We start from the raw sequence: 25,407 nt of genomic DNA, 5'->3' as shown, positions 1-25,407 counted from the left end.
AAAATTAAATTTTAAAAAGCATATGCTATATATTTAAACTGAAATTCTATAAAGCTCACAAAAGAACATATATAACATACAATCTAGCAAGTTCTTGAGGATATACACATTAAATTCTTCAGAGGGAAGCACATCAAAATAAAATGAAAAAAAAAAAAACCACTTCTGGAATTTTGGTTCCCAGGAAAAACACGGTAATAAACGATGGTACACTGAGCCTTCAGAAAAGTGTCTTTAAATGGTCACCTGGATACTAAGCATAGATGAACAATGAAAGAAGGAATTACTTTAATATGTTTTAGTATTTCTTTGTAGTTTTGTTAATTCTTCATAATAATGAATGGAATGAAAAGGGAATGTCTTATGCAAAATGGCTTTCATAATTTCTCTTGCAATTATGGGCTTTATTCCTAATTCTAAATTGAACATCAAAAGCATACCCAGTCTTCATCCATGTGCAAAGTTCTAACAATCTGTAAATAAGTACTAAATGGTTAATATTTGGTATTCTCTTTTTTATTTTTATTTGAGAGAGAGAGAGAGAAAGAGAGAGAGAGACAGAGTGCCCGTATGAGCTGGGGAGATGGGCAGAGGGAGAGACTCTCAAGCAGGCATCACATTCGGTGAGGAGCCTGGTGTGGGGCTCGATCCCACGACTCTGGGATCATGACCTGAGCTAAAATCAAGAGTTGGAGGCTCATGAGAAACAATGAAATCTGGCCATGTGTAGCAACACGGATGGACCTTGAGGGTGTTATGCTGAGCGAAATAAGTCAGGCAGAGAAGGACAAATATCATATGTTTGCACGTATAGGAGGATTNTATAGGATGATGAGGAGGAACTTAACGGAGGAACAAGGGGGAGAAGAATGTGGGAAATGGTGGGGGAAAGGGAGAGAGGCAAACCATGAGAGACTCTTGAATGCTGAGAAACAAACTGAGGACTGATGGCTGTGGGGGGGAGGGGGGGCTGGGCATGGAGGAGGGCACTCGTGGGGATGAGCACTGGGTGTTATGTGGAAACTAATTTGACAAACTATTTGTAAGAAAAAAAAAAAGAGTTGGATGCTCAACCGACTGAGCCACCCAGGTGCCCCATGTACTCTTTTTTTTTAAGTCGACAAAATAATTTACAGTCACAGAATACATCTACTAGAAAGAAACGTTTTTTTAATATCATCTTTAACAAATTAAAAAAAACAAAATCAACAATTCAATAAGGATCCTTCCATTTTTCTTTATACAGACGTGAATGCTGTTGTGTAGTTTATCAGTTACATTTATCATCGATAACCTTCCACTCACTGAGTTTAGAAATTACAGTATTTACTGAGCTAAACTCTCTCACAAAATAAGGCACAACTACATGATCACAAGTAGTAAACACAATACAAACAATGAATCCAAAACCTAAATGAGGAAATATTCATGCAAAAGTTTCTATAGAAACTATGAATATATGATCCAGTTCAAGGAAGTACAGAATGTCATATACATAACAGCATCATGTTACAATAAATCCATTACTTCTACACAGAAAGAACTTAGCTATTTCCAATTCTATTTTATACAATTTTACATAAATTTAGTAAGTTTATGCACAATATTCACATCTGCAACCATAACAAATTGATCATTAAAATTCAGGCAAAGGGCAATTAAGACACGATAATGTGTGGCACATTATAATTACAGAACACCATTCTTCAAGCTCATGTCTAGGAATACTAAATTGATGGCACATTTAAATCTTATGGATCAAATCATCCATGGTTTTACAGCCAAAGTGCATTAAAAAAAATTCCTATAGTCAAATAGGTCATGAATATCAAAATATATGATCATAATCTGCTCTCCACTTAGAAGCTAAACATTTTTATGCAAATGCAAAGTTAAAAAAAAAAGTGGCTTCAAAGTTCTCAAAACTATAAAATAATCTTAAAGCCTTTCTAAGAGAGATGGGAAACTAACAAATTTGGCAGTTACTATTTAACATTACTGTGAGGAGACTATCAAACTAGCTAATTCCACATTAAGAGGTAGTTGAACAAAATGTTATTTGTACACTACATTGAGGTCTTCGTGTTTCCCTCACTTTTCTTCAAAATGAACTAATCCTATGCCAGCAGCTCTGTCTTCTTCCTATTAAAAAAAATCTGTAGGTATAGTTTATTGTACTCTAACCCAGCAAAACCTGATTTTAATTCACATTTCTATGCTGGGGTTTGGACTCTATTAACATGTGATACCAATGGGCTTTGCATTAGAGCCAACAGTTGGGATGCGTGACCTCTAACTCTCTGATAAATAGTACCAGCAAACATCTAAAATGTAGAGCCAGTAAGAACTCAGATGATGACTTTTTAATTAAAAAGAAAACCCTATTTGTTACCAAAACATGTTAAATTAGTGAGAGTTAATAAGCAAAAAAAAAAAAAAAAAAAAGAAAAAAAGAAAAAGAAAAGAATATAAACAGANTAGAGTAAAAAAAAAAAAAAAAAAAAAAAAAACAGTTCATTTCCGATAGCATGAGTAGCCTATGGTAAATATGGTAAATTATTCAGGATCTATGAAATGAGATTTAGTTACATGAAAACCAGTGATTACTCTAACACATACAATTTTATTTGTTGTCCTCCTGAGAATTTTTTTGTGAATATGTGGGTGGGTGGACAAGATGGGAAAAAGGCATTCAGTGCACCCGATTAGGAGACGAAGTGAACAAATACTCTAATCTAGAATCCTCATGGAGTTTTACTATCTTAAAAAAAAAAAAAAGGCGCTGTGGACATCTGTTTTTCCAACATAGAAAGTTTCTAAGTTTCATATTAAGTTCCTTATACGTAAAAGTGTAGAATTGAGACTATTTGAAAGGCTTTACAAGTATATGAAAATGCATAAACAATTTTAGCTCAGTTTCTATTTCTTCCTTATGTGTGCTCAAGGGTGTGTGTCTGTGCAAATCTAGGGACACAGTCAAGTCCTTAATAGCTACTGACAGCAGGATTTACTTAAATGAGTTTTTAAAAATAATTAAATATCACAATCTCTTCATTTATATGTGTTACAGGTAAAGCAGAAACATAACTTTATTTCAGCATGATATCTGAAAGCAAGTGTATATTATAAACTATTGCAAATATTAACTCCCATTCTTCCTTATTCTCACCAGATGGTTACATTGCACAAATGTATAACTTTATATTTTTCTCTAGAAAACCAATATAAATGACCTCTCTACAGATGTTTCCCAATTTGCCAAATTAATAAGACAATGATAAATTAAAGTTCAATTCCATTGTTCAGGATACAAATAAGCTAACTTTTAATTATCCTTAATTGGCCATTCTGTTTCAGTTCTGATGATAACTTTGGGATTCTAAAAAATATTTGTTTTTGGTGATCTTCTATTTTCCACCCCTTACTTCAAAGCAATTTCACAACAGTATTTTTGCAAAGTAAAAAGACTTACCAGTTAATATGGAACCCCAAATTCATAACCATTTTAAATTGAAGTCAAATTCACAACTTTCAAAAATGTTTCCCTATTAGGTAAGAAGATGTAAAGTAGAATATGTAATGTCTCCTTACCATGTGTATTCGTTTTCACAGATAAGACTAGACCGCTATCAGTTACTGGCTTTAAGATGCAAAATTATAAAACTATTACAGTGAAGCTGAGCTATGGTTGGAAAGCTTAAACCAAAAAAAGGGACGAATAGATCCATTAAAAAAGCAAACTCAGATTCTCAAAAATGCTGGAGAGACAATATGAGGGTATAATATAAAGGCTGACCTCCAAAACCTTCCTACTTCCAAGAAACCAACAATAGAACCATTATAGAATTTCTATTATTCATCCTCCAACTGGAGGGTGAGGGTGGGTAGTTTTATAGAATTCTTAATTAACAATATGTGAGAGCTTAAAAATGAGATAGAAAAAGACAAAGAAAAATTGACCCTAATCTTTAAAATACAACCCCAGGATAACCATAAAGTAAGCAAACTGATTTTACAGAGGTTTTCATAAAATCTACCCAAGAGAATTTAATCAATACAATATTGTTAAAACAAAAACCATGTTCAAATTCATGGTTAGTACATATTTCAACATAAACTGTATTTAGAACACTTGAGTAGTAAATTTATAACATAACAATGCAACTGAGCTGTGGACCTATATATAAGAAAAAAAGAAAGTTTTATAGATCTGTGCATGACTTCACAAAGAGAATATTTAATATAATAATAATATAATGTGCTATTGTACAACATATATGATGTGATAACATCACCCATGTACATGTTTGTATACTAAATTTGGGATAAAGAAGTACGCTATGGAAGTATATATTCATGTCATTTGTGAACATTGAAATTATATTTAAAAAAATACATTGCTATTTTCTGTCCAAAGTTTATTTACATTTCATTGGCTAATTCTAAACTTGGCATGAAAGCTGTTCCAGGGGTTAAATGGAAAAAAGTAATGAAAGATGAGCCCAAGTCTCACAAAAATAGAAGAGTTTTACTTGATATTGATAACATTCCAAAATATATGAAGTCTAATTTGGTCTAATATTGCAACCACTGTCCAAGTCAAATAGTAGTCCAAGACCTCTATTAAGTGCATTTATTAAAAATCTAATGCTAGCATGGTACTATTCTGAAGTTGTGATAACCCATTATCCTTGCAAGTCATTGAAACACGCATCACAGACACGGACAGGCTTCTTGGAAGAAGGAGTTAAGGCATTTTTGGCTGAACACTCGGCACAGAAGATATTTCCACATTGTCTGCAGTGATGCTGTAAATGACAAAAATTAAACAATTTCAAGCATAAAAATGACACCAAAAGTATAACGAGATACAGGCATACTGCAAACTGCACTGTGAAGGTATATTCACTTTCAAGGGATCAGCGTATTATTTAATATTATTAAATATTAATGTTTTTTAATATGTCAATTTATTCTCTTAATCTGAATGCTTTCTATTTCTCAGATACTATGCCAAACATCTGATCTGAAATTCATCACGAATTCTCAAAAGAACCTTAAGAGGCATTTAAAAAGTGATAATAAAGCACCTCTATCAGCTGAAAACCATTTCTATTTGCGAAGTGTTTCAGGCATAATTTCTTCAATAAGAATGAATATAAACTTGAAACATCACATGGTATTATTCAGAATAAGTATTTTTTAATCTCTGCTTTTTCTTTAAAATAACCCAATGATGACTAAAACATAGGAGTTAAACATATGGCCCACTTGTTCAGAAAATGATTATTCCAGAGAGTAACTCAGTAGGAAGGCAACAACTATATTTAAAACTAAAATTCAAATCCATATGCTGACCAGAAACTAGACTGCATTAAATTTAATTATTCTATATAGTTTTAAAGTTAAGCAATAAAAAGAAAATTTTCTTAATTTGTCAAACACAAGATTTTGATCGTTAAAACAAGAATTGATACCGAGAAATAAATCTAGAACCACAGCAATGTGAACAAAATCATTTACCCGTCTCACTGTTACTGAAAAGCCTTTCCCACAGGCCATACAGTTTTGTACTTCATTGTCTTCAGCCCACTTCCTATTCAACGCTTGTGTGTGTTTGATCTATTAGGAAAAAAAAAAGGTGTCCATACATTATAATATTCAACATTTTAAAGAATGATGGGTAATTTCTAATTCGGTGCCCAAGTTTCACAAAATTTTGACTTATAGGCACCATGGGATAAAATTTTAAAAATCAGAAATACTTTGGTTGGCTTCCGTTGTCAAAAGTTGCTACACTCTTAAGTCTGAATGACAAAAAAAAAAAAATAAAGTCAAATTTTAATCCTCAAAGGTACTGGTAATTTCTAATCTTTGGTAATTTCCCATCCCTTAACCCTAGTGATCAATCCTTCCTATTACCCTGAGCACACATTCAGATCACTTCTTTAACATATAGTGACTCTATTCCTTGATGTTCCTGAATTTTCCCAGAACTAACAATTCATGAATGACAAGGCTTTTTAACTGATCTAACTGATCTCTGGGGTCTCTCAAATTCTTTATCGCTTTTGTTCAACTATCCATAACACCTACAATACTGCTATACAGACAGTAACTATTCAAGAGTTATTTATTAAATACAGGAGATTTTTTTTTTTAAAGACTGAAACTATGCTGGGGCACCGGGGTGGCTCAGTCGGTTAAGTGTTCAACACTTGGTTTTGGTTCAGGTCATGATCTGCCATCTGTGACATTGAGCCCCATATTGGGCTCTGTGCTGATGGAGCGGAGGCTGCTTGGGATTCTGTCTCCCCTCTCTCTGTTCCGGCCACACCCACCCCCCCTTGCTCATGCTTTCTCTCTCTCTCAAAATAAAAAAAAAAAACTTAAAAAAAAAAAAAAAGAAAAAAGACTGAAATTATCCTTTTCACAAAAACTTAATTCTAGACTGAGAAGCAGCCTCACGTGCCCAGATGACCTACCTGAAGGGACTGATTTTCTCTGCCCAGCTCCTGCACCGCTGCAGTTGTATTATCCAGCTTTCTTTGCAATTCTAGTACTTTGGTTTGAAGTTTTTCTATTTCACCTTCTCCTTTAAGACATCTAGAACAGATTGCAAAGCGACCATTAATTTTTTAAAAAATTATCAAAGATCCTTCTAGAACAGAGATAATAAACTACTTTATAACTTCAAATATAATACATTAATTTCAACTATCTGATTGTTTTATGGGTTAGTTTTTAAATGGCTACATAAATACCTGTGGGATCAATGTACTTTTCTCAAGACTCTTCTATTTTAAAAAATATGGAAAAAGACAATCTTCTCATCACTTAGAATGGAAATAAACTAATTTTACTAGACATCAATCACCTTTCTAGTAGTGCTCTTCTTTCATCCTGATTATTCTGAACTGTGGCTTCTAATACTGCAATTTCACCCCGTAGGTCATCCGTCTGTTTCTCAAGCTCGCTGACTCTGCGTTGACTGGACTGCCACTCCTTCTTTACGGTGCCCAAGTTTTCATTTAACGCTGTAATCTGCATGGTAAGTTTAGCTTCATTTTCTTCATGCTTCTTCATTCCTATCTCTTTTTCTTTTATTTCGGAATGCTGAGAAAAGGAAGAACAGTGAGGAAAAAACCTATTCCAAAAGTAATGCAAAATAAATTTAAGTTAGCTGTTGAATTTAAAATACTGGCAACATAAATACTACTACTTCTTCAGGAAAGAAGGCAGGAGAATGTATTCATCTCATACTAATAAAATCGATTCCACCAACATCTGTGTTTATCTGAGCTGGCTCAAAGGCCATAATGCTGAAATGATGGTTAGCAAGCCTCTTAGAAGAGCAATTAACATAAAGCAATTTGTGGTTTTTCCTTTTCTCCACTAGAGCAGGGGAAGAACACATAGTTAGGGATAGCAAGATGCCCTCGACACAACGTTGGCATCTTTAGTCTCAAAATCCACATGCACCTTTTTCCTCTAACAACCTGCCAAAAAAACAATTACAAACCCTTCAAATCACTGTGTGAACTTGAAATTGCAAATCCTCAACTAAAACACTCAGCCCTCGAGTTATGTGGGGATATTTGGACTTAATTCAATAGAGGAAAGCCAGATGCTTCCCATTCTGGCACGCACAATTTAGGGAAGGAAAAGTAGACTTTGGTCATCAAAATTCCACCATGAAGTTTCCGTTCTCCCTTATCAACGCTCACTTTGACCAAACAAATGAGTTTTTCATAATTAGCATTCACGCCACTTACCTCAATCTACATAGTTGTGGGTTTGTTTGTTTTTCTGGCACTAAAAGCATGTTTATTTTTTATGAATTATGTTTCATTGAATTTTCACTTCTATCAACCAAAATATGATTACAGACTAAAATATTTCCAGTCACATATCAGCTATTTAAACGAATCAGGTCTCCTTTCTCAATCAAAAAGTAAAATGCTAGGTAAGAGCATTTAAATCCTAACTTCTAACTAGAAAAATCCTCTCACTGGACTGACTTACAAAATCTATTACAAAACACACTCCCCACCATTAACTTACTGACCAGTTTAGCTTCCTTCTCAGTAAATTCTTTCTTCAGCTCATCTTCTTCCTTTTTCGCCTGCTCTTTTAGCATTTGCTGGTTCCTCTTCTCCTGTTCAAGGGCTACCTTCAGGGAATCTACTTTCCCTTGAAGCTCTAGTTTCTGCTGAATCAAAAGCTGTTTGGCATCCTTGAGATTTGTTACCTCCTATTTAAAAATAAGGTCAAAACTAAATGATCCTTTATGGTAAATATTTCAAAACGTAGCTGAAGTTTGTTTAACAGTCATAACAATATAAATGAGTTTTAGCCTCTTCTGAGATTCTTAAAATTCAGTATTTGAAACTGGTTAAAAAGATGCAAGATTATTTACTTCCTGTTCAACAATCATTTAAATTCAAGTGACACTTTACATACGTGTTTTGATTAAATTATGTGAAAAACTTCTACCCCTTATTTTCCCTCTCCTCACTTAGAAAGCATTTATTGGTCACCACTGAGGTATCACAAACTGTGTTAGGTTTTAAGGATGCAGATAAAGATGAATTATATACATTACCTGCTTTAAGAAGTCAAGTGTGTAAGAATATACTGGCATAAAGAGATAATTAATTAGAAAGGAAAATGGGAAGTATACTGATAGACATAAAAGATGTTATTGAGAGCACTCATGAGAGAATCTAATCTTTGTCTGAGAAAATTAATAACTTCTTGACAAAGTTATTTTACCAAAGCAAATGATAGACAATTAGTTTCTTCAACTGGCACCCTAGTTACGCTTATGAAAGGAAAAATGTTCCAAACAGATTATTAAAAGGTTTTAGGAAGGAAAAGCAACTGAAACAGAATACCCTAAAAATCTTCATTCTAAGCATAAGCATAATTTTCTAAGTCAACAGCTCTGTTGATTATCATCTCAACAAACCTAAACTTTTAGACCTGCTTTGCTTTATTCAGTAATCTGAAAACAAAAGTAACATAGTTTCAACATATGTCTCTAGATATTACACAAATTGGGATGAAAGCAAGAGTATTTGTGAAAACAACAAAACTGTCTGGCACATAATAGGTTCTCAATAAGATATACATACATTTTTATTTACATGACAGTCATACAGTACAGTAGGAAGAACAATGATTATCTTAACATACCTTTATGCTTTCTTGCTTGTGGGACTTGAATTCTTCACTCAATTTAGCAATTTCTTTTTCCTGTCTACACTTAATTTCCTCTATCTCTGCCAATTTAGATTTTTCATTTACTAGTTCTTTTTCTTTCAGTGACTGTAGAAAAATTAAAAAATAATTTTAAGTAAATACTTAACTGAAAATTAATGTCACAAAAATAACTGCTACTATTTATGACACAGTCTCTGCTCCTTTCTCCTAAGTTAACATGAGCAAACTATTTACCTTCACTTGCCTCTGTGTCCTTATTTATACAGTGTGAACAATTAATAAGATCTTTATGGGCATTAGTTACCATTGATACTGTGAAATGAATAGTGCCTAACCAAAGTAAGAACACTATAAAATTTAGCCAAACTATCATTTTTATTCTTAATTATGCTATTATAATTATTACTATTATTACTAGCAATGTCTTCATTTAATGCACCTAGCTAGTAGTGTCATATAGTACCTAATTTAATATCTATACCTATACTAAACAGCTTTTTAATCCTTATTTGATAAGGAATAAAGGTTTAGAGAAGTGAAACAATCTATTGGCGGTATAGTCAAAATTAAACATTTCTGACTGATCTAAAGCCCTTGCAACAAAGACCTATAGAGCTATAGTTCCCTCAGAATTTTCAAAAACCAAAGCACAAATTATGAATATCATACCAGCTTTAACACCTCTACTTCCCCACAAAAACATCCCCTATTTTTTTTTTTTTAATTAAAGAGACTTTCAGGAATTGCACAATTAAGACAGAGACCACAAACTTGTTTAATTATATACTTTAGTATAACATTTTATCAGCTAATGGATATATATATTTCAACTATGAAACCAAAAATAAAGTGCTTCCTAGAATCTGAATTTCTCTTTCATATAGCATCTTAAATTTTAAATGTAGTTAGTGGTCATATAATACAGGCTTCTAACTTTATCTTTTAAAGTTTATTTTTATTTATTTTGAGAGACAGACAGAGAGAGAGAGAGAATCCCAAGCAGAGTCCGCACTGTTAGCATCATGGGGCTTGAATTCACAAACCGTGAGATCATGCTGAGCTGAAATCAAGAGTCGGATGCTTAACCAACTGAGTTACCCAGGTGCCCCAAGGCTTTGAACTTTATAATTCAGCATCATTTATGTAAAATACACTCCCACTTCCCTTAGAAAAAGCTGCCTCTAAATTTTAAGAATTATAAGAATAAGAGGTGCCTGGCTGGCTCAGTTGGAAGAGCATGTGACTTTTGATCTCGGGGTCATGAGTTTAAGCCCCATGTCAGGTGTAGAAATTACTAAAAATAAAAAAAATAATAAATAATTTAAAAAAAACAATAATTTTCAAAAAGAATTATAAGCATAAGAATTATTTCTAGACTTTTTAATCTCATTCACATATTTAAAGAATGTTGTATAATAGCTGTGGAGCTACAATACCTGTTTTTAAATAACCATTGTGAAGTCTATGATGTGAAAACAATTTGTTTGTAAAAAAAGAGCAGTAAGAAAAATGAGTAGAAATGGCCAGGGGGCTATTAAGAAGTACTTCCTGGCACTAACATTTCAATTACCACCGTATTATAGCAGAAACCAGAAGTGTGACTAAGGAGAGCTACTGAAGTAAAGTGACGCCTATATTGGGAAGTGGTCTGACTAGGTGTTTTCTAAAGAAACTACAACTTTCAGATTCTAGATTCAGTCAGAAAATGAAATACCTTTTCTTTCTGAATATCCTGTAGCGTTTTACACTGTTCCTTCAACTGCTGCTCTTTCTTTGCCAAATCCTGCTCCAGTGTAGCCGTGGCACTCTTTAGTTCTTGAATTAATTTATTTTGGTTTCCAATTTGATTTCTGTTTGAAATCAAGTCCTCCTGTGCTAGAGAAAGCTTCTCTTCTACAGACTTATAAAAAAAAAGTTTCCCCAAATTATTATGCATTTTTTTTGTTCAGCAAATTTCAACAGAAACATAACAGTTAGCATCAGTACAGTAGAAAGCAATATACTATAAAAGGATAGCTTGTTAAGCCCTTCAGTAAGGTCATGTAAAAGAAAAAGAACACTAGACAATTAACTATCCTGCATACAAAAAAGTTTAGTGTAAAATATTTCACAAAAGTGACAGATTCCAAAACCTCTAGAAACAGTCTGCAAGTATTATTAGCTAAGTGATATTAAGGAATATCAAATAAAAAGGGATCATATTGAACACATTCGGAATATATGAAAATATATACGCATATGTCTCTTGGCATGCTGAAATCCTTAATAAATAGTTTTTGTCTTGGGGGAAAAAACAACAACTGTATTTCACACCTGCAAACCTGACCAAGTGAACCAAAAGAATAAAGTCAACCAGATATACGGGGTTCTATTTCTGAGAAGGCCATCACCCCAGCCTCTTCACTTCCTATCTATGTGGCAAAAGTAGTGTTGTCAGTTAACGCTGCCTACAGTTACTAATTGTTCTAATGCCCCAATATTTTAAGAAGCCAAAGCTGGTGAAAAGGGCAAGCTTTCTGACCCATTAGATTTCAGACTGGGGTAGATATGGTAACAGGTGGCAGGAACCTTGCCACTCTCCGGTGCAACTGCAAAGAATCCGAAGGGAAGGAAATGAACTCCAAGATGCTCTTCCACCATTTGGAAGAAGTTCATCTTTCTTAATTTGGAGACACAGTTCCTTTGAAAAGGAGGCAGAAGATATAATTTAGGAAGAATTCCTGCTGGCTAGGCTTGGCTATAGTAAGCATTCGATGAAAAAATAAATAATTTTTAAATGAAGACCTTATTTAAGGGGTTTCTCAACGTTCCTTAAAGAGACAATGTATTCCTTACTAATAAACCCAGTTCAGAAGTCTTTCTGATGTAAATGAAATTTGATTTCCAGTGGCTTCCAGTAAACACTAAAAATCCTAAGGCTTCTTTTCAAAAAATCCTAAAGTCATCTAGTCCTCAGCTAGCCAAGCTGCTAGCATTAATTGAGTATACTGGTAAGGTAGACACGGAGGTAGAAGACAGTCCTTAACTTGAAGAAGCTGACTACGTAGCCTGAAAAACAGAACCACCATATAAAATGGAAGCTGTACGTGGCAGAAGAGCACTGGCTACATGCCGAATGCACAGAAAACCGGCGATTGTAAGAACTTTCCCTGAAACGTGTTTACATAAGGCTCCATGGTACATGTGGGAACTGACATAAGCATCAAAAGGGGTGAGAGTGATTTCAAACAAAGCTAATAGTTTGACAAAGCCTGGCCTGTATGGTCTATAGCAACTGTTATCAGGTAACAGAGGTCCTGATCTAACACTAAAGAACACCAAGGCTTGCTAGAGCCTGAAATTAACAGCTCCCCCAATCTCTGACCACAAGAATTCCAAACTGCCCATGGTTTAAATAATACCCAATAAAAATTTTAACTTCCAAGACCCAACGACGAAATCTTTAAAGTCAAGCTCAAAATCTGGACTGTTCTTTTCTGAAGATACCAAGACATATTGCTCTACCTTGTCTCTGAATATTCGTCAACGCCTTTCAGTGATACACTGCCAGGTATTTTAAATATTCCTTGATCTTTCTTGTTACAGGCCATGTTATTTCCATCTGCTCAGCGTATCTTCCTTTAGGGAACTCCCCTCTCCCATCCAACAGTTTTGCAGGCCTATCTTTAACCCATTTACTCCCACTGGAACAAGCAAATCCCTGAGTAGATCAACTACCAGTCTTGACTCTGAACATCACAATCACATTACAGTAGTGTAGCTTAGTGTTCTGTGGTAGCTATTATGTTTTGTCGGCTCAACAATTTTTCTCTTCTTTCAAAATTAACTTTTAAAATTTTTATTCTTTGTTCTTGATGTCTGATTAAATGACATAAGGAATAGTATAGGCTAAAGATTTATATTTAATTCTAAACTTATTATCCTAGAATCTTACAAAATTTACATTTAAATTCCACTTCTACCTTTCTTCAACAGCAAACAATAGCACACAGCATGGCCCTTTTGAAATATACAGTCAACAAACGTTAAGTATTTCATAAATAATCCAGCAGATGGGGCTAAAAGCATAGATCAAACCAGCCCGTCTTTCACTCTACTGGTGTCTCGATGTACAAGGTCAGCCCACAGATGGCAGCCTTGACTTAGGTAGGTGTCATGTTACAAAGTTCTTGGCCTCTTCCCTTCTCTCTTACGTGCAACAAGTTCATTCATCACTGAAGCAGAAGAAAAATAATGGCTGATAACCATCTCTTACTCTGGTCCATAAGTATCATTTGAAGTTCTCTAGGAATTTACTTCTTTTTTTTTTTTTAAACTTCCTAAGTAGTTCAGATACTTCTCATTTTGGAAACATTAATAATAGAATTTAACAATATTCTACTTCATATTTAAAAATCCTAGTGATGATAAGAGGGTAAAGGGCTATGAATAAGAAGAACTGAGATCTAAGCATGGCTCTCTTATTGTGCAACTCTGGGTCTGTCACAAACCATGCCAGGCCACAGTCTTGTCTGCAAAAGGAGGCTTTGACTAGAGGACCTCGCCACACCTCTTACAGTGGAAAAACTCCTCAGCGGCCTTGACTCTCTGCCTTTCTCTTTTTGTCCATGCATTTTTTTCATGTATAAAATTATTAGTATACAACGTAGCTTTCGAGCATAATAAAAACACTTGTTGGCTTAATGAAATAATATTGAGCTAAAAGATCTAAGTCCTATCACCATGTAATGCTCTTGAGCAGGTAATACTTCTGTTTGAAAAACCAGTGTGATTTCTATAGGACTCATACAATCAATCATTAAGGCCCATCTCCTTGATCAGCTAACCGTCCTTCTAATTCAGCCACACTCTCCATCCTTCCTGGTGCTGCCCACCCCACCATCACGTGCACCTGGATCAAGTGCTAAGTCTCCTCTGCAGTCTCCACACTCAGCCCTGTTGCCCCACAGTCCATTCCCCATCCTCCGCCAGTCACTGGCCTAACCTACAGACCGGAGCACGTCTCCTCTGTGGTTCCCTACTGCTTTAACAATAAAGCCCAAACTCTTCCACAGACCTTCCCTGATTTTAATAGTGTTCTAAAGAAAAATAAAAAAAGTACAAAGAATTTAAAGCTATTTAGAAAGCATAGCAAGTAAGGCATTTTCTAATTGTCAGCTGGTATTTTTTTTTATAACAATTGGCCATCATGAAAATTCTTTGCTCCAAGTTTCCTATTTCTTTGTCAAATTATTAGTCACCCTAGTTCCCTCAGTGCCCTTGCAGCTTGTCTGTATTTAGCCCTCCTGTTTCATCATGTCTCTCCCATTAATCTCTTCTGCTCCAACCTCTTGAACTTTAAGTCTAGTTCTTATCAATTCATACCCTGATTAATGGAATTTGTGGAGGAAGGGAGACAGCCTCTTCACTATCCCTACCTCTTGTTTCCCCAGGTCCAGTCCAAGCTGCCTATTAAACCTCTTCCCGGCTAAGTTGTCCAAAGCACTGTCGTCTTCATTTTATTCCTCTGCCCAGACTCTTCATTCCTCTCTCCACCCCAAAATATAAAGTTGAATGATCCTTGCTAAGCATCTAAGATACTTCACAATTTGATCCCAATCTTTTAAAATCTGTCCTCCAAACACAAACCAGCATGCTTGCGACTGGTAACTGCCTCCTGGCTTTGCTCATTCCCGCTGCAGTACCTTTTCTCAAATGTGCCCCTGAGTGAAATGACCTTCCTCAGGACTCTCTATATCCAAATCCTATATATTCTTGAGCACCTGTTCAAGTCCTACATCGTTCATAAGGCCTTCCTTATAACGGCCTATGATAAAATACAGACATACAATATTTATGTTATATATAAATATCCTGTGATTTTCAACAAAATTTTTCAATAATGTACTTTAAATTAACAAATTAAAACAAAACAGAAAGGAAAGAAACAAAAAGCGTAACATTTCACAATGACAACAAAGAAAGCTCTAGCTGAATCTTGTGGGAGAGAACACAAATGTTCCATTTACCTTAGAGAACTCAAACTTTAATAACACTCCATAAAAATTATTTATCCTTTTTCCATATTCTCTATTTTAATAAACATGCAACTTTAATCAAATAGAATTGTCAAAAACAAGGTTCCTATATGTTTAGATAATTACATTAAGGTTAAGTTTACTTTGAGCTATAATCTCTTAATTTTAATCGTTAGACATTGGTAGTCTTGGGAGGTTGACCAATATAAAAACTAAAGTCAAAGTTATCTTTTTACACTTATAAGAAGACAGCAAAGTCTTTAGATAAGCTAATAACGGAGCAATTAATGTATTTCCAAATTATTTTACTGTTACAGATGTTATTCTTAAATGCTTATATTTACTTATATGTTTTGTTATAAAATAACACAATTTCATTTTTAAAAGCATGTTACTCCAAAAATAATAATTTACAGAAAACAAGCATGATATCCCACAAATACTAACATTCCCTTGTCCATTTGGTCTCTAACCAATCATTTAATGAATGCTTAAATAACTTACTGGACTTTTATGATATATTTTACTATACCTTAAGATCTTGCCTTGTGGCAAGAAGTTCAGATTCCTTCCCATAGAAATCAGATTGAAGCTGTTTTAGATTTTCCTGACTTTTTTCATAGGTATTTTGTAACACTGACATTTTCTCTTTCTCTGCTGCAAGTTCCTGGGCTGCTTGTGTTGACTGCTGCTGTAATTTATTCTCCAGCTCTGTCTGGAACACACAATAGTTATTTAGAACAGCATGCATGTCACAAAACAGTTACAAACATAAAATGAAATCGATACAAGTAAGAAGATCCCTGAGAACAAAATAAACTGTATTAATGCCCTAAAAAAAACTTGAAGATTTACAAAATACAAAGTCCAACAAGTCCCAATTTAAAAAGCAAAAAAAAAAGCATTTCACTGGAAAGTCCCAAGTATCAATTTCTCAGGAGACTGAGAGTAACAACCACATTCTGATGGAAGATACAGTGCTAGATGATTTAGAAGATGACATAATTTAAGGTTGAACTAAGGGAAATTTCTATAGGAAAGAAATAAAAACATCATTACTGCATTTAAGTATATCATTTCTATTCCCTGAAATTCTAGAATAACTTAGGAAATTTCTACAAGATATGTTTATTAACAACAAAGCAGAAAAAAGAAATTTTGCAAAGGTCTGACTCCTCTAAACCCTAAACTTGTCTTTAGTCTTCACGAAGACTCAGAAGATATACACAATTTATGACATGATTAAAATATATGTGTGCATAGTATGAAAACAAGTACTGGCTTTTAAAATAAATATACTAACTCAATGCAACTTCTGTTTAAACGACCAGTGACCCCTTTGTTCCAAAATCCACTATTCATGTCCTTGTCCACAGCTTACTTTACCTCCCAGCAGAACTTAAAATAGTTGATGATGTTCCCTCCTAGAAACATTGTTCAACCTGGTTTCCAGGGCACCTTGTATTTTAGGTTCTCTATCTCATTGGTCATTCCTTCTTAAAATCTTTTATTAGCTCTTCTTCTTCTGTTTGATCTCTCAGTATTGTAGGCTGCCAGGGTTCTGTTCCTGACCTTCTTTTATTCCATACGCAGTCTCTCTCTACAAGATCTAAACTATACTCATGGCTTTACATATCACTTATGGACAAGTGACTCCTGAATTTGTGTCTCTAGCCCCAGTCTCTCTGCCTGAACTCTGGGGTCATTAAAACCAAGGACTTCCCTGACATCTCCATTTCAGCGACTGACAGAGATCTATCTCAAGGAGAACTCTTGATTCCTGACAGCAACGCTTCTTTCCCCCAATAACTATGGTCATCTATCCACTTGCACAAGCCACAAATGTAGAGTTATTCTTTTTTTTTTCAATCTTTAAATGTTTATTTTTGAGAGAGGACAGACAGACAGAGCACAAATGGGGGAGGGGCAGAGAGACAGAGGGAGACATAGAATTCGAAGCAGGTGCCAAGCTCTGAGCTATCAGCACAGAGCTCAATGCAGGGCTTCAACTCACAGATCATGACTTGAGCCAAAGTTGGCCACCCAACCAAATGAGCCACCCAGATGGCCCTGTAGAGTTATTCTTGATTCCTCTTTCCATCACCTCTTATCATCTAATCTATCAGCAAGACCTGATGACTCAAACCTCCAAATTAGATTTCCAAATCATCCACTTCTAATACTTTAATTCATTCTATCATCATGTACTGTCTGGACTATTACAACAGTTTTTCAGTGCCCTCTCTGCTTGCTCTTTTATCTCCCTGTAGTCAGACTGCACCATTTTCTGCTCAAAATTCTCCAACTGATTCTAATTATCCTTAGAACAAAGTATGTCATTCTCTGTTACCTTATAATCAATAAGTTTTCATGCATATGCTTTGGCCCCTGTTTACTTCTCTGAGCTCATTTCATATTACTCTTCTTCTTTCCCACTACACTGAATCTCCATTGGTCTTCTGTTTTTAGAAAATACCAAATCTGTTCTAGTTTAAGATCTTTGCACTAGTTGTCCCCTTGGACCTTTGTATGGACAGCTCTTGTCTTTCATGTGTCAGCTCAAATCTCTTCAGGGAGGCTTCTCTGGTCACTCAACATTTAGCAGGTCTCTGTCCCATCACTGCGTTCACATCACCCTGTTTAGTTTCTTCCCCCAAGAAAGTGTGAGCCTCATGAGAACAGGTTCCTTACCTGTTCATAGCTGTATCTCCAACACCCGAAATTGTGCCATGGCATAATATATGTGCCTAATAACATTTCTTAAGTGAATGAATGGCAAATAGATTGGAGGTGGAAAAGCCTGGAGTGACTATTAAGAAGCTATTATAACAGCCTAGATAAGAGAACAAAATGGCCTGGACTAAGTCTGTGGCAGTGGGAAATGAGAAATGGGAATGGAGTCAAGAGAGCTAGGGGGCAGACTGACAGGAGGTGGTGGTAACTGCCGATGGAGGAAAGGGGGCTTGATCTCCCTGTATGTTATCTCAGAACACCACATGTCACCTCCTTTTCATTCCCTCACATTTAGATTCTTCATGATGAAGAACTCCTGTATGTCTTCTTTCATCTTGAAGACTATACTGCACTTATACATTTTCTTTTACAGAATACTACTGTTTTTCTTTAACTTTTCCTCCCCCCACAAATCTAGTTTTCTTTCTCCTTAATCACCTTCATAGTTCTCAACTAAGCCCTCTGCAAAGTCTCAGTAATGACCCTAAAAGCCCTTTGGGCTCATATTTGGGCCTTCATTATCTTTACTCTGACAGGCTGATTCATTCACTTAAAAAAAATTATCAACGGCTTATTTGTCGAAAGACGCAATTCTCTGACTTTGAGAAACTCAAATCTATTAGTGGAGAAGTCAATATAAAAGAAAAACAAACAGACTGATGCAGTAGCTTGAGAATTGCTCTAACACACGTACATTCAAACTTCCAAAGAAGGATACAGGAGGGTCATTTACAATTCATCCTTCACAAACCGACCAGTTTTTGCTCTAAAAACAGGTCTGATCATATTCCTCCCTTCTTAAAAATCTTTAATCTTCCAATATTAAAACTTTAAGGTGGAAACAACTATACAACATCTACTGCGACCTGACTTCACCTGATCCTGTAGCCTTATTCTCCCCTCGCCTCTTCACCTACCATGCACTCCAACAGCTAACCTTCTATAACAATATTTTCTAAGTCTTGCAAACATTGCTAATATTGTTTTATCTTCTTGAAATGTCTAATTTCCTCTTGTTTAACCTTTCAAAATTATAATCATCTTCAAAGGCCCAGTTCAAATGCTGGTTCCTCAGAAAGCCAGTCAAAATTTCCATTAAGTTCTAATTTTTCTCATATTTCTGTTTAAGTTCTTGTTTCATTCTCCTTTATACATTAGGTTTTTTTTTCTCTTTATCTACCTACTTCCTCATTAAATTATAAGCTAATTGAGAGTTGGGGGCCATATCTTATTCATTCTTAATTCTCATAATAGATTTCAAATAAAATTGGTGCAGGGGCCATTGACTCATAGCGTACTTGCAGAATTCTTGATCAGTGGCTCTCAATCATATCCAAAGTGTGTGTGTGTGTGTGTGTGTGTGTACACACACATGTGCATTATATAAGTGCATACACATACATACTCATACCTATTTAAACATTATCTATGATTTTCCTATTTCACTGTGGGCCAGTGATAACTGTCACAGACCATCACTGCATAGTCGACCATGCACACTGACACCCTTAGATCACAGTTTGCTATATTTCCATTTAATAGCCAACAACTACTTTGCTTCTATATTGCCCTGGGCACAATAGTAGGTATTTTAAATACATTTTCTTAATCTTAACAACAACTCTATGATTCTATTTAGCTCAGAAAGATAACCACTTCCCTGTGACCATAACCCTAAGGTGTGTCACATGAAATTTAAATTCAGATCTGCCTAGCTACAACCTATGTCCTTCTTTCCATGCTACACTGCTCATCAACAAAACCAAACTATACTTGCCTTTCAATGATTCTGTAGTTAATATAAGTTCATTTTTTTCCTAAACTTTATTTATTTTGAGAGACAGAGAGAACAAGTGGTGGGAGGGCAGAGAGAAAGGAGAGAGAATGTCCAGCAGGCTCCATGCCCAGTGTGGATGGTGAGATCTCAGAGTAGTGACATCATGATCAGATCGTGATCTGAGCTGAAATCAAGAGTCAGACACTCAATGGACTAACCTACCCAAGGGCACCCAGTTACTCTAAATTTAAGTCTAATTTATAGCAACTGACTATCCATCCAACATTCCCCAAAATGCCCTTCTCCCTGAATTTAAAAAGTGTGCTCCTTATTTTAGCATCCATACACTAACATAAATTAACTATAACCATGGCTGAATGCTTGTGTCACCCTCCCCCCACCAAAAGTTCATGTGAAAGCCTAGATCCACAATGTGATATTTGGAGACATAGCATTTTTTAAAAAACAATTTTTGAAATTTATTATTTTGAGAGAGAGAGAGAATCCCAAGCAAGCTCCACACAGTGCAGAGCCAGAGTGGGTGCTCAGACTTATGAACCATGAGCTCATGGCCTGAAATCAAGAGGTGGATGCTTAACTGAGTGAGCCCCCAGACTCCCCTGGATGTAGACCTTTAGGAGGTCATTAGCCTTTATAAATGGGATTAAAACCCTTACAAGAAGAAACACAAGAGATAATCTCTCTCAGCCTTATGAGGATACAGCAAGAAAGCATCTACCTACAAGCTAGAAAATGGGTCTTCACCAGACACTGGATATGCCAGTGTCTTTATATTGGACTTCCTGGCCTACATAACTGTGAAAAATAAACATTTGTTGTTTAAGCCACCTAGTCTATGGTGTTTTTGGTATAGCAACCCAAACTAAGATAACTATCAATAAAAACATTTCCTTTAAATCTCATAATTCTTAAAGTGTCAACTAATAAAGTCCTGCAAAGCACAGGTATATACATTAACCATAAAACTAAAAGAAATCATACTGTAACTAATAATTTAATTAAAAAGAAAACGTGCTAAAAATAGTTGAGCCTTTTAATTCATGAAGTTATGATGCTATGAAGATTTCGGGAATACTTGAATATGAGACTAATAGATTTGGGAGAAAAGAATGACCTCAAGACATCAAATCATACAACAAAAAATATATTGTGATAATTACACCGATTTACGATTACATATAACATCAAAAATGCCCAGGCAAATTTGTCTACTTATTTATTAGAAAATTACTCTTTTGTAAAGTGGCATAATATGGTTATAAAAACAGTGGACAAGATAAAATACCTATTTGCAAGGTTAATTTTGTTTCCTCTAGTAATATGATAGCCAACTCTTAATGATACGACATATTTTGTTTATTCTACATAATAGAGATTTCACTTCTCTCTTTTCCATGGACCAACTGATATGCACATACCAAGAGTAGGGAAAAGCTTTTTGCTCAAATATTAAGTACAATCCATTTTTGTCAACTTTGGTGGGAACTGTATTAAAACATACTTAAGAATAAAAAAATAGATGCTTGATAACAAACTGGAATAGTTTAGAAATGGGAACCAATAGATGTAACATAAAATATCAAAGTTGTAACTATGTGAAACCTACACTCCTTAATTTTTTAAATACATACCATGTTGTGGTTTTTGTTCTTATCTTCCCTTAATAAGGATAAGTTTTTAAGTTCCTTTAAAATTTTCTAATGCATTAGAAGGGTTATATAAATTATTCCCATCTCATTAAATGTTAATTTAAGTCTCATTAATGTTATTTAGATCTATCAAATCATTAGTACTATCATTTTAAATAAACATTATCTAAAAACATGGTTATAGTGAATGGAAATCTAGACTTACATGTTTAATTACATACTTAAGTGCTTTTATACATTAGAAAATACTTAGAAAAATTTTGAGCACATGTAAATTTTTCTTTGTTGCAACTTGTCGCAAAGATTTTCTTCCCATAGAAAGTAAACAAATATATTACTACCTTCTGTGAAACAGCAGTTTTAATGTCTCCTTGGAGTGCTTCAATTTGCTTTTTCTTCTGTTCAGTTAATTGCTTTAACTCATTTATGTTCCCCTGAAGTTGCTCTTCTTCTTTTTCCTTTTGTTTTAAAGTATTCTGGGCCTGTGCAACTTGTCCCTGCACTGAACTGAGTTCCAACTTCAACTGATGAGAAGTCTAAAGAAAGTAAAATCTGTTTAGCATTCATTCCATCAAGACACATTTATTGGGTACCTACTACATGCTAAGCACTATTCTAGGTAGAAACTACTAAGCCTGGTGGCACAGTGGATCAGTAGTAAACAAAGATACAAAAACAAAACAAAACAAATGGAGCTTTCATAACTGACACCATTCACTTTTAGATGACATGCTGGATTAGTCTTTAATATTTGTTTAATCTTATTTTCCTTTCTAACTTGTGAATTCATATTTGGATAGAGCTTGTAAATGAACTAAACTAGTATTACCCTGTATCTCAGAAAATAGGGATATCAACATCAATCTTTAGATTGCTGGAATGTCTACTGTCCTTCAAGAATATTCTCAAAATGCTAACTTAGCCTGATGGCCATGGTTAACCGAAAAGAAAAGCTCCATTTTAATGGAGCTTCAACAGTTTCCTTAGTTAGAGATCTGGGGCATATTGTGCTATGACTCTGTTTTTACAGTCTACCAGGATATACTTCTGTTCAAAATTAGGGATCATAAAAAGTCACAATGAGGTTCCTCTGTGGTCAACGTGAACTACTATGATCTCCCCATCCTTCCAGCCAAAGTTGTGTTTTCATGTTTTATGCATATTTCATTGTGAACCTAATTTGAGCATTGGACTATATTCAAAGTTAATTTTGAAAAGTTTCACTGCTACATATGGTGCTTCAGCTCATCTCCAACACAAAGGGAAACATTTTTGTGCAAAACAAAAGTCAGGTAGTGTAACAATAATGATGATTATAACATGATAACCAATGACAAAGTGACAGCTAATATTAGAGCATTTATTTATTTGGTCAAGTGTTCTAAGCACTTTGAAATATATGAACCCATTTATCTCATAATAATCCTATGCCGCAGATTGTGTTATTAGCCCCATTTTACTGCTGAGGAAACAGGAACACGAAGAAATCGAGTAATCTGCCTAAAGCAAGATAAGTCAGCATCACTGCCAAATGGCACAGGCAAGTAATAAATCTGGACAATCTGGATTCAGAGCTTGGGTACTAAGTCACCCTCATTTTTCCACTCAAAGGCTGGCATCTAAAACACAGGTATCTTCTTTCAATCAACAACCAGACTACAATCACATAAGACTTCTCAGGACTAGGTTTTGCTGCTTTATCAAATCATATTTCTAGAAAAACTATACACCTGGATTCTAGCCGCAAGAGGCAGGTCTTCTGAGAATAACAACTGTGTATTATACCCATCTATTTACTCATTTGCTGGTTTGTTTTTGATGGACAGCAATAAAAGCATCAACCATAAAAAAATCTATTGTTATACAACCTTTAACATATCATTAAATATAAATGTCCATGAAATAACCCTTAAAAATGTTATTTCTATTGAAAGCCTATCAAGATATTGTTTCAATCATAATAATGTACCTTAATCTAAATTATCTAATTATAACTTTACAGTAAAGTGATTCAATTAACTTTATTAGTGATAATCCTTTATTTTGGGTCTTTTATTATAAACTAGTTTAAATCTTTTTAGTAGTAGGTAGAACACAAATGAAAATGTTAAACTATCTTTTTGTGATCCATTATATTTCAGAAAAATAAATTTCCTTTGTTTTAAGTATCAGTATGAAAATATTTTTGCAAAGACAGAACTTATTATTCTTTATATATTTTGTTACAGAAAACGAAAATCTTACCTGCTTCTCTTTTTCAAGTGACTTTTTCAGTTCATTCTGTTCCTTAAGTGCATTTTCCGTCTGTATTTGAAGCTGATGCTTTAATTCTTTGCAAGATTTTTCCTTAAAAAAACCCAAAAAGCTATATTATGCAGAAGACACTTGTAGTAGGCTCAAGAACTCTGATTTAAACACTTGTAAGATCCACACATTGGAAATAAACTAGAATCATTGATGGTTCAGAATGGGATAGAATCATCCATTTCAGTTATAAAAGTGATAAATACTACAGCAGTAAAGGTAGAGGGTGGGAAAAGGTTAAGGGCTTCTATTACCAACCAACAGCAGATTACTCTGGAATTCTGTGGAATCCACATTTTCATGTCACAGAATTAATTATAATTAACTTGTCATGCTATTTTAAAAGTATAACAATCTTCAACAGAATGGAAGAAAGGAAATTTTTGTGAAAGAAAGCATTAAAACAATAAATAAGGAATAATCACATATAACTTAAGAGGGAAGATGTACATATAGGAGATGACTTCTCCAAACAGAAAGAAACATAAAAGTAACATACTAATACCATATATTTTTTGTGCTACTAAACGCCTTCACTGATTTTCATATTGAGAACAAAAGAATTTTACTTTTGTTGCTACTCTGTTATTCCTGGTTAAAGTATTTCTGAGAACACATTCTCCGTTAAGAATTTTTTGAGACGGTGTGACTTTTTTTCCATATAGTTTAAATGTGGTTTATGGTTATCTCCAAGACATAGTGCTTTCTAGAGTTTTAGAATATTCAGTTGAGAACGAAAAAGTTTATAGTACCAGGATTAAAAGTCATCACAATCTTTCTGATCTTTTTCTGTTTTTTACGCAAGTGAATAATGTTTGAACCAGCAGCTATGTTCTCTGTGAAAACTTCTCTGAGGACAAACAGGAGGCAATCTCTCAAATCTAGCATCATACTAGCAATAAGGAAAAACTGTTTATTCAACTGAAAGTTTTCTGGGCCTCTGGAAAATTATACACACAAACACCAATATCTTTTTCTCAGGTTAAACAATCCCAATTCATGTCCTCATAAGAATTAAGATCATTTAAATGCAGGATAAAAAGTCAACAGTAAATTAAACAGACAAACCAATACATTTTAAATAAAAATCATTTCTACCTAACCAAGTAAATATAAACAACTAACCAAATCTAATATGGCAGCTTTTCCTTTCTGATTTTCCTTTTCAAATTCACTTTTGGAGTTCTTCAAAGAATCAGAAACTTTTGATAAATTCTCTTTGGCTGCAGAAAGCTCTGTCCTTAGGGTTTCTTTCTCCATCTTCAGTTTTTGTAGTTCTGCTGCTGCTGTTTGAACTTTGTTATTCAATTCCTTGTGCTGCATCTTTGCATCTTGACTTAAATTTTCAATTTCTTGTTTAAGGATTTTTTTTTCTTCCTCTTGCTTAGTAAGCACTTGCTTCATATTTTCAAGAGTTTCAGATTTTTTCTGTAGTTCCAACTTTGTACTGGATACTCTAAATATTTAAGAAACAATTTTTTAAACAATGCATAATTTACCATTAAAAAGTAATAATTATTGAGTTTTAAAACTTCCTTGTGTAGCTCAGAAGTAAAAAAAATGATTAAACATCATAAAATTACACAACTGAAAAAATACTTAAATCTGATCTGATCATGAAACAGAGATGATTTTCTTTGAGTCAAATAAGTTAGTGGTAAAGCTAGGACCATCTAATCCT

General features: G+C 34.4%; 2 protein-coding genes and 1 non-coding gene across 3 annotated transcripts in view; 2 read left to right on the top strand and 1 right to left on the bottom strand.

Annotated features, from left to right (window-relative positions):
* The window catches only part of PLEKHG7 (pleckstrin homology and RhoGEF domain containing G7), a 116,940-nt gene that overhangs the window by 31,084 nt on the left and 60,449 nt on the right, over window positions 1–25,407 (top strand). Inside the window, 1 exon segment of the mRNA XM_077772195.1 lies at window positions 6,952–7,051. The gene's annotated coding sequence lies outside the window, so the exon portion shown is untranslated.
* EEA1 (early endosome antigen 1) overlaps window positions 2,765–25,407 on the bottom strand; it is a 111,772-nt gene continuing 89,129 nt past the window's right edge. Inside the window, exons 19-29 of the mRNA XM_077772187.1 lie at window positions 24,852–25,182; window positions 23,667–23,768; window positions 21,764–21,958; window positions 15,775–15,957; window positions 10,940–11,125; window positions 9,199–9,330; window positions 8,069–8,254; window positions 6,878–7,116; window positions 6,486–6,606; window positions 5,524–5,622; window positions 2,765–4,808 (exon numbers count right to left, since the gene is read on the bottom strand). Coding sequence (XP_077628313.1) covers window positions 4,686–4,808; window positions 5,524–5,622; window positions 6,486–6,606; window positions 6,878–7,116; window positions 8,069–8,254; window positions 9,199–9,330; window positions 10,940–11,125; window positions 15,775–15,957; window positions 21,764–21,958; window positions 23,667–23,768; window positions 24,852–25,182 — 1,897 coding nt within the window. The 3' untranslated portion in view covers window positions 2,765–4,685. The remainder of the gene's footprint in view (window positions 4,809–5,523; window positions 5,623–6,485; window positions 6,607–6,877; window positions 7,117–8,068; window positions 8,255–9,198; window positions 9,331–10,939; window positions 11,126–15,774; window positions 15,958–21,763; window positions 21,959–23,666; window positions 23,769–24,851; window positions 25,183–25,407) is intronic.
* On the top strand, window positions 10,438–10,510 carry TRNAK-UUU (transfer RNA lysine (anticodon UUU)). The gene has a single exon. It is a non-coding gene; the product is annotated as a tRNA-Lys (tRNA).

This window comes from Crocuta crocuta, unplaced genomic scaffold, assembly GCF_008692635.1.
Source record: "Crocuta crocuta isolate KB4526 unplaced genomic scaffold, BGI_CrCroc_1.0 scaffold216, whole genome shotgun sequence".
Taxonomy (NCBI): Eukaryota; Metazoa; Chordata; class Mammalia; order Carnivora; family Hyaenidae; genus Crocuta; species Crocuta crocuta.
Note: the sequence above shows the minus strand (reverse complement) of the source record. Positions and strands in the feature narration are given on the sequence as shown.